This window comes from Crassostrea angulata, chromosome 9, assembly GCF_025612915.1.
Source record: "Crassostrea angulata isolate pt1a10 chromosome 9, ASM2561291v2, whole genome shotgun sequence".
Lineage (NCBI taxonomy): Eukaryota > Metazoa > Mollusca > Bivalvia > Ostreida > Ostreidae > Magallana > Magallana angulata.
The window spans coordinates 15,567,711-15,577,028 of record NC_069119.1 but is presented as its reverse complement, the minus strand read 5'-3'; the positions used below and the strand labels follow the sequence as shown (position 1 = coordinate 15,577,028).

Below are 9,318 nucleotides of genomic sequence, written 5' to 3'. Positions count from 1 at the left end.
TATAACAATAATTTTAATAATACTTTTTTTAAGTTAAAACGATGCTAATTTCTCTGACGACTATTCTATTCTTTAACCGAGCCTCTGTCAGCTTGAATGCATGTTCTACTTTCTTGGGCTACTTTTTCTTTTATGATATACGAGTACTTCCGTATTTTTCTCAGAGGATTTCAGTTGTTTGAATAATTGAACCTCTGAGTTCTACCTAAAGAGTAAATGTGTTAATATGAAGGGAGACCTATAAACAGTCTGATATTTTATTAAAATTCAGACTAAAGAACAAATTATAAGGTTAATGAATTCAATACTCGACTTATTATCTATCTTGCAATTGAAAAAAGTATATTTTAGTATGTATTAGGGTGTAAACGAAAATTGTAAGTGACAAATTTGAGACTTGGATTTCTATATTTTTTTTTCATAATTTTTATTGAATCTTTATATTTCGTAGTTACAATGAAACCTACACTAGCTGTAAAGAATCAGCTCATAATAAAATTGTCAGATAGTTCAGCATTTATTTACATGAATTTAACTGAATTTATAGCCACCACCCAACCCCCCCCCCCCATTAAAAAATAAGTAAGTAAGTAAATACATCTACATGAGGTAAGAATCTTCTTTTCTACAAGCAAGATGTTTGGCACTGATATATCTTGTTAATGCAAAGCTTTTTCATATGATTCAACTTCCTTTGTTGTTATGTAACATCAACAAAGATACAAAGATACACTTGTGATCTTCGTTATTATGATCAGCCTGTTCCCTTTAGATAACACTCTTTTTTGAAGAATCCTTTCTTTGTTCTTAAGAGGGCTGGGGGTGGCTGTCATTTTAGACAATATTAATCTCCTTTAAAAGAAGAGCTCCATATAAAGATAAAGGAAAAGATAAGATTTGCAAAAGATTTTGTTTGCTAAAATTTGATTGATTTATATATAGGATTCTAAGGAAGTAGGACTGGACCTGAACTGGATGAATCATCTTTAAGTAAGATATAGTATGTTTTCTCGCATGTAAATTATTCAAGGACTGTTCAGATTTTAAGTGGTATATAAAGTGATCTTTTTATATATGATGTCAGATTTGCAGTAAAAGGAGACCTAGTTCACAAATGTAATTATAAGGATGGGAAGCAATAGATTTTAGCACGTTCACTTCATAGACACCGCTTACCCTAAGAAACTGACATCAAATTAGAAACTTTCTTTGTTTGAAACTTTGCTCGAATCACTTTTGGTATTTTCTCTCTGTATCTTACCCAACTATTTTAAACCTTTAACTATCTCATAGTTCAAATATTTCCAAATAAATATAAGTTAAGACTATATTTGCTGAAGGTGAACAGAACATTGATGATTTATTGAAAAACTTTTATTTACTATTCCAATATGAAGACACTGTGATAAATAAACAGATGTAAAACATCTGGACAAGAATGCTTTTTTTCCTTCTCTTTTTTTCTGCCTATGAAGATGCGTTTCAAACAAAGAGGGAAAAATGTCAAAACAAAAACTTAAGGCTTCTCAGAGTTGTAAGTTAGGTGGAAGCTTAAAGTTGAAGAACAGTGATGAAATGACAATCATATCTGATAGGTTGAAATCAAAGATTTGAATCTGACGGAAATTAAACAGATCATCGTTCTGAGATTGGTATACTAGTATGTTTATTTTTTGTAATTATGTTTTCTAAGGAAATTGGATTTCTGAAATTAAGGAGCGGGATGGGTCAAATGAATTTGATCGGATTTGAACTGGTAGAGTTTTAATTATAAAATATTTTAAAATATATACTGTATTGACGATAATTTTACAAAATTAAGTAGCTACTTTATGGTAAACAGTACATGTTCACAAGTGGCTGTAAAGCTGTATTATAAAAGCTCTCCGGAAATTTTTTTTCAACCAACTTCAGTAAGTGAATCTGTATTGAACCGATATTCAGGACGTCATACCCATATATATCCCGTAATAATTGCTTAAAATAAAGAAAATATTGCCAATTTTCCCCTCAATGATAAGCTTTTCCACCGATATATTGCCGACAATGCAAAATGAAACACTTTTCAAAATAATTTATTCGCATTTTAATTTCACGACAGTAAACTTTATCTTTAGAATGTTTATTTATTTTAAAATGTCTCTTATTAATCAAAATCTCAAAGCTTTTGTCTTTAAATAGTTTGTTTTCCTTATTGATAACTTTGCAAACTCAGGTATTTAATAATGGCCGCCCCGTGTAATTTTTCGCGGAATGGGGGGGGGGGGGGGGTCTTGTCCCAACCTTGTGGTAGCGAAAAGTATGCTTTTAGGGATATTTTCTTTTATTCAGCCAAGCTCTATACTAAAACAATTTGTAGCATGTACTCTAATAAAAATGTGTGTATATCTATATACATGTATATTCAGAAAAGTCATTTTAAGTAAGTTTTCAAGTTCTAAGAAGATATTTGAAGCCAATCGAATTATTCACTGGCATCTTTTATACATTCTCTTGATAAAATATACACCAAGCTCATAATTTTTTCCCGAAAAATAAAACTTCCTAAGAAATGTTGTTATCCAGAAAAAATATGATTATACTAGGCCTATCTAATATATATTTTTTAAAATTTATTCTGTCCTTATACCGGCGATTACGGCATGCCTTTACCTGCAGCTAGCCTTTTCTATCAGTGACGTCACTGTTTCCATATATGGTCATGTCAAAATTCGACAAACTTGCAGACTTTACAATTGTCGATTTGTAACATGTCAGCCGTGCAATTTCAGAAAACGGAAATGCAAATGCAGAGGCTACAGATGGAGAGTGTGTATTGTGGTGGCAGGTCACATGCAAATAACAAACAGCATTTTACAGCTGCAATTGTTCATCTGTATAACAAAAATTAGATTGAAGGCTTGCGGGGTCAACTCTAAAGTATTTATGCCCGAGTTTTATAGGTTATACGATCAAAATTACATAAAACTCATGCATACTCAGACTCACACACCAACACGATCGCAACTTCGGATTTACAGGTTTACAGGTTTGGATTTTTGAACACGATTACCCTCCATACAATTCAGGCCATTGCACTATCAGGCACGTAGCATCGTTTTTGAAAGTGGAGGGGGGGGGGGGTTATGCACACTCCCCAGACACATCAAAAATTCTTGACAAGCAAAAAAAAAAAAAAAAATTGCCCCCCTCCCCCCCGGATGCAACGTGCCTGACTATATATTAAAAAATCATTTTAACAGCATAATGTGTATTAATTCAGATAACAAAAGTGTATACCAAGCCTGCTATGGGTATTAAACCAAAGAGCCCAGCAATGCACCATTTGGTTTCTCTACCACTTCCCTTCTCTGGGGTCCTTTACCTAGATATAACCAACTCTTTGTCATTTAACGAAATATTTAATGTACAGTACGTAATGTATTTTACTTATATTTGGAGTTTTAACATTTACCGAAGTGGTTCATACCTACTTTGATATCTGAATGTAGCCAGATCTTTTTAAAAACATTCAACTGAATGTAAATTTTACTTTACTTTGCCTGCTTGACTCAGCTATAAATTAACTAAATTTAAACCATTTTTTAGACGGGGTCACGTGACCCCGTCTATTGGTATTACTGTCAGCCGAAGCCTCAAACCGGAAGGCACGCAAAGAACACATTGATTGAGTCTGCGCGTAAGAAAATAGTGCAGAAAGTTTTCATGCATTTCAGTAAGACGTCGCGCACGGTGTTGGTGTTAAAATGTCTTTTCAGGGTGCGTGCACAGTATTTGACTATTTTTAAAAACAAAAAATTAGACATATGTAATTGTATATACCGATCTGTTCGAATGAACGCGGACTTCAACAAAACATGTCATAAAATGTAGGAATTTTTTTTTATATTTCATAAATCGGTGTTAAAAACTGAAAATTTTACTAGAAATGGCATGTAGATAGGTAACACTTTTTAGGTACATATTTCAAATAAACTACATTATCTCGGTGAACTTTCATTTTAGGAGGGAAAATTTGGTGGAATAATTATTTTGATAATGTAACAGATATATGTCATAACGTTTTTGACGTAATCAATGCCAGGAATCAACGCGGGATCAAAGAATTCTCAGAATGAAGTTGTAGATGCGTAAAAAATCCCCGAAAATGGCCAGGGCAAGATGAGTTCATTACCAAAATAGAAATTGTGATTCAGGAACTTGCAATGATCTACTGAAGTTTTTTTTTAAATATATGACTTTTTTAAAAAATTTAAAAAAAAGAGAAATTTTCGTAATATATATTTTATAATGATTTAATTTTCAATGATAAAAAAAATCGTTATGCTGGAGTTTATTCAAGACACGTGTCCCAAGAGATACATTTCACAGTCGAACGTTCTGCGTGGCATGGCGATTACAAGTATCATACCCATTAAAAAAAAATGTTGGCTATATTTCATAATAATAGAAATCATTTTAGAATGTGCATTTTCATAGGTTGTATAGCCATTAAAAAGAAGCAAATGTGTCCGCAAATTTTCTTAATAGAAGCATTTTGAAATGTCAACATGAAATGTCACACTTTCATAAAAACACATTAAACTACACAAGCAATGAAAAGAGAAAGTAACTTAGACACTTCTTTTAAAAAGTCGCGCAGAAAATTCACAAATGAATCGAAGTTAGAAATCTCCTGAACAATTTGATGCCAAATATACAACCATTGCGAATAAAAATAATTGATTTTTAGAAATAAAATGATGTCAACATTATATGTCACGGGTACGTAATATGACGCAAGGACTTAAACGTTACGGCATGCAGTATGTGTGCGGATTTTCTTTCTTCATAAAAACAGTTTTAGTAAAAATTATAAATACCTACAAATTTTTTTGTGAAGAAGGTAGCAAAAGTATAAAAAAATAATAATAAGATGTAGGAATAATAACTTAAAGACAAAATTGATGACAAATATCTGAACTGATTATTTCAACGGGATCTTTGACTGCTAATCTACGAATTAACATTAATTAAGAAAAAAAAGAAACAAACAAGGGTAGAACAGACTCGGGAATGGAGGAGTTTTGTATATCATTTTTGAATCAAGAGCTATTCTTGACAATATATGACTAATTTCAGAGGAAGTTCATTTAAGAATAAGAATTGAAAGCTGTGAGCGAATCGCATACTTTTGAGCAGTGATATTTCTTACAAATATTTATGTTTTGAAGTTTTGAAATATAAAATCTCTTACATGTCGAAAAAATCAATTTAAAGGTCTTATTTTTTAATTTATTTGTATGTTGTGGTTAATGAAATGTACCATTACGTTATAAGTGAAAATGACGTTTTTGACGTTTTTTACGTTACCAAAATTAACACCAACACCGTGCGCGACGTCTGAATATACATTATAAAAACACCCATTAAATCTTTTTAAGTCCTGTGTATAAACCAAATTTTATTTAGAAAATAAACAAATAGTTTTATTGATCAAAATATTTCTGCTTGGGTTCAAATGTAGAATGAGTTACGTAACTGAATGCACAACGCCGTTGACGATTCAGTTGGTGTACAAGGTCATTAATCAATAGAAGAGGTTGAAGGTTGAATCGAAAGTAAAGTTCCCCAACGCAATGTGCCATTTTTGAAAAGTTGTGAATTTTTTTTTGACAATCTTTCACCTAAATACCGGTACTACCGAACTTCATGCGCAACCCAAAGTTAAAATCAGGACGGATTATACAAAGATGTCTTACATATTAAATAGGTGTTTTATTGGCTTCCAGTCTACTTGCGGTATGACTGCTGTTCGTCTCTGATAGAAAATAAAAACAAGTCTGAATTTGTCTTCGCGTTCGTTGGCTCTTTAATTAATTAAACTGGATTTAAATTTGGAACAATGGACTGTAAGCAAAATCTATATACACGTAGATTATACGTTTTGGGTGACCAATACATCAAATAATATATACAATCTTATCGATTGAAGAACCAAGTTAAATGTTAATGTTACATGAGTAAAGTAATGCATTACCATTACCATTACTTTGTGAAAAGTCAATAAGTTTTAAAAAAGTAATTTACAATCTAGATAAAGAGTTTTTGTAGATGTTTCATAAATAAAACATGCTTAAACATATTGACAGGTTCATGTTCAATATCAGGTTCAAATTTAATGACTTATAAAAGATTCCTGTTGCACTTGTAGTGCCCAAAGTAAGGTTGGTCCCGTAACATTTACACGCTAATTGCGGAGTTGCCAATCTCTGTTATTTATGTCTCTGATTTTCGGAGAATGATTTTTTATGAACGGAGTGGTTGTATCTTAATTCGTGTAGGTGATGTTCGAGTTTACACAAAAAGTAGTAAGTGGCGAACGGATTTATTTGTACCTATTAATTTTGCATGAATCGCTGCAAGAAAATCATGTCAGATAAGTCGGTCTAAAAAATCAAAATGGCGACCGTGAAAAATCTTTTTATTGTTAGAGTACTTGGAATCTTATTGTAAAAAGAAATATTTCTAACGTCAGGTGCCTGTGTTTGTTATCGGTATACAAATATTAACTTTGTTTGTTTAATCAGCAGTTTGAAAGTTTTTTAGGTTTTCATAAACCTTGTAAAACGGATACCGTCCGACTTGTGGATATTCTCTTGTATCACAAAAAAGAATAAATCTAATGATTTAAATTATCTTCCTTGATATAGTTGTTTTGATTTTCCCGGTTAGTATTAATTTTTAAAAAAATTTCCTTGGGGTCTTATTTTACATGAAATACCGTTGTGTCAATTTTCTACAATTATGAAGGCCGGGATTGAGTAAAATTTAGGCAAAGTACAAAGTATCAGACAATTGCAAAAAAGCTGAATTAACATAGATGGAAGTAACTAATTCAAACTCATAATTTTTGGAAGCATATTCGAGGAAATTACAAGTACAATTACAAATTCAAACTTTCAAGACCCTGTCTTTTAGTACTCTCAGTAATTTGATTATTATTCCTAGGTGCACAGAATTGTCTTGAAGTATATGGTACTGCCACATTTAGAGAAATAAGCCGATTTCTCAGGAAAGTTTTGATCGGATTTGAGTAAAACCTTCCTCCAAATTCCTACAGACTGTGAAACCATCACTGGAGGATTGCTCATGAAAAGTCCTTTGCATCTTGTATGACATTGTCGTTGACATAGATTTGATCGTCATGAAGTCGTTTTGTGACATTTCATGTATTCTGCTATTTCTGGATGTTTTTTTGCTTATGTCTGTGAATTGCCAAAAGAAAAACAAAGGTAAGTATATAAATTGAGGAATGAATCAATAACAACCCAATTCATTCACTCAAGTATGAACTGGGTTAATTCGGTTTTCGCTTTATAAAATGATTTTTGAGCTATCAAATACTAGTTGTTTTTCTTCATGATAATTCATAACTTTAAAAATTATATCTTAGATATTAAGGAATATCTGATGGATATTTTGTTGACCACTAAGCCTCCCATTAAGTATAGTGTATCAGTTGAAAGAGAAATCATCTGTTCATCTCTCTGTCGTTGGATATTGTTTTGAAAGAGATAATAATTGATATTCCATATCATAAAAATCAACTGTTCAGTGTCTCTCCACGTGTAGGAACAACTTGGTCTGTGGTGAAAACACAGGATATCACGGTGGTGGAGGGGCAGAGGGTGGTGGTCATATGCCGCATTCCAAACAACGACACAGATGCAACCTTCCAGTGGGTCACATATGACTCAGACATGATCAGGGTAATTGACAGTTAATGAAATGTTTAATTTACGCTAGTGTAGCGATAGATAGATAAATAGATAGATGGATAGATAGATAGATAGATAGATAGATAGATAGATAGATGATAGATAGATAGATAGATAGATAGATAGATAGATAGATAGATAGATAGATAGATAGATAGATATTTAGATAGATAGATAGATAGATAGATAGATAGATGATTAATGGATGGATGGATTAGATAGATAGATAGATAGAAGGCCAGAGGGATGATATTATTCGAGGGTTGATTTGGAAATGATTCAGATTTTCTCATGTATTGTTGTTTTATTATATATTTGAATATATAACTCGTTCTTTTTTCGTGTGAAAAACTTTATCCAGCTTAACGCTATAATTTTCTCATCTTGATACTGGCTTATGTTCAACGCTTAAATGTATTGTGACGTCAAATATATTAAAATTTTCATTCTATGAAGTCATAGTTCAAGCTGCAGATTAGCATTGAAAAAGAGAAAAAGATCTGAGGCACACATTAAGGTATCCTAAATGTTGAAAAAAAAGGTGAGATAGTTGCAGGTTTGTAGCTCCCAGTCTGAAAAAAAAAAACCCTGGGAGCTACAGTTATGTAAATGTTAAAAACGTTGAGCAAATTTTCTCGTACTAGGACTTGCACTAGCTTCGGACTCATTAATCTCACTTCCGAACACATTCTGTACAAACTTTTGATTCGAAAAAAAAAATTGTCGTGGACATTTTACTACAGACATCGTCATTTGCCTTTGATAATCTTAAACATAGCACCACCAGCCCCATCATGTAAAAGAGTGTAGTTCGTATACATATCAAAATGTCACTCTCGGCAAGTGTCTCTCAATATTCCTCTTCAGATTAAAAGTAATGGTCCAGAACTAGTGATTGAGAGTGCTACAGTCGAAGACACTGGCATATACACATGTTTACTGTTCAATGACGTGTTAAAAAAATTGGACGTCAGGCTGACAGTCAAACAGACTACCACTTCTACCACAACCACGACAACCACGGAACCACCAACTACCACCAATTCTACCACTATCACTGCCGGATTGCAGATATGTATGTTTGTTGTGTATTATATATAATTCAGTGTGATACATTTTTGCCTTTTTATTAAGACTAGTAAAGATTCTATGAATGCTCCCAGCTACGTTAGAAATTGAGGGTGTGTATGAGGAAACATGTATCGTTCACTACAATACAATACAATACAAATATTTGTCTGTTGATAAAAATCACTAGAAATATTTATTTCTGGACCTTAGTACAAAGACAATACATTTCATCTTTCTAGCTTTCTTACAGATATCAAGACAGCAGACAATAATGATTCGGATATTTGCCCTCATATATATACAAAACCAAGTAAATGTTTTTTTTTGGCGTATTTGTCTTGGTCGTTTAATCAAATATGTCAACTTTCGATGAGTACATGAATATCAGATAGATATCAGGCAGATATAAAGTACATGTACATCAGATATATTTTATACATGTAAATTTTTTGCAACCTATTCAAGGAACATTAGATATAAGGAAATT

General features: G+C 32.2%; 1 protein-coding gene across 1 annotated transcript; it reads left to right on the top strand.

Moving 5' to 3' along the window:
- The first annotated feature begins 932 nt into the window (after window positions 1-932).
- On the top strand, window positions 933-8,861 carry LOC128162747 (cell adhesion molecule 2-like). Its single transcript, XM_052826103.1, has 4 exons — window positions 933-990; window positions 6,991-7,274; window positions 7,615-7,751; window positions 8,628-8,861. Exons 2-4 carry the CDS (start codon window positions 7,187-7,189, stop codon window positions 8,859-8,861), a joined length of 459 nt encoding a protein of 152 aa, XP_052682063.1. The 5' UTR covers window positions 933-990; window positions 6,991-7,186.
- The last annotated feature ends 457 nt before the right edge of the window (window positions 8,862-9,318 follow it).

What these genes read in the sequence shown, in the direction of transcription:
- LOC128162747 (XM_052826103.1), top strand. Translation starts at nt 7,187, where the DNA reads ATGAAGTCGTTTTGTGACATTTCATGTATTCTGCTATTTCTGGATGTT. An exon ending in TTGCCAAAAGAAAAACAAAG is followed by an intron (nt 7,275 to 7,614) that starts GTAAGTATATAA and finishes CTCCACGTGTAG; the next exon opens with GAACAACTTGGTCTGTGGTG. An exon ending in ATGACTCAGACATGATCAGG is followed by an intron (nt 7,752 to 8,627) that starts GTAATTGACAGT and finishes ATTCCTCTTCAG; the next exon opens with ATTAAAAGTAATGGTCCAGA.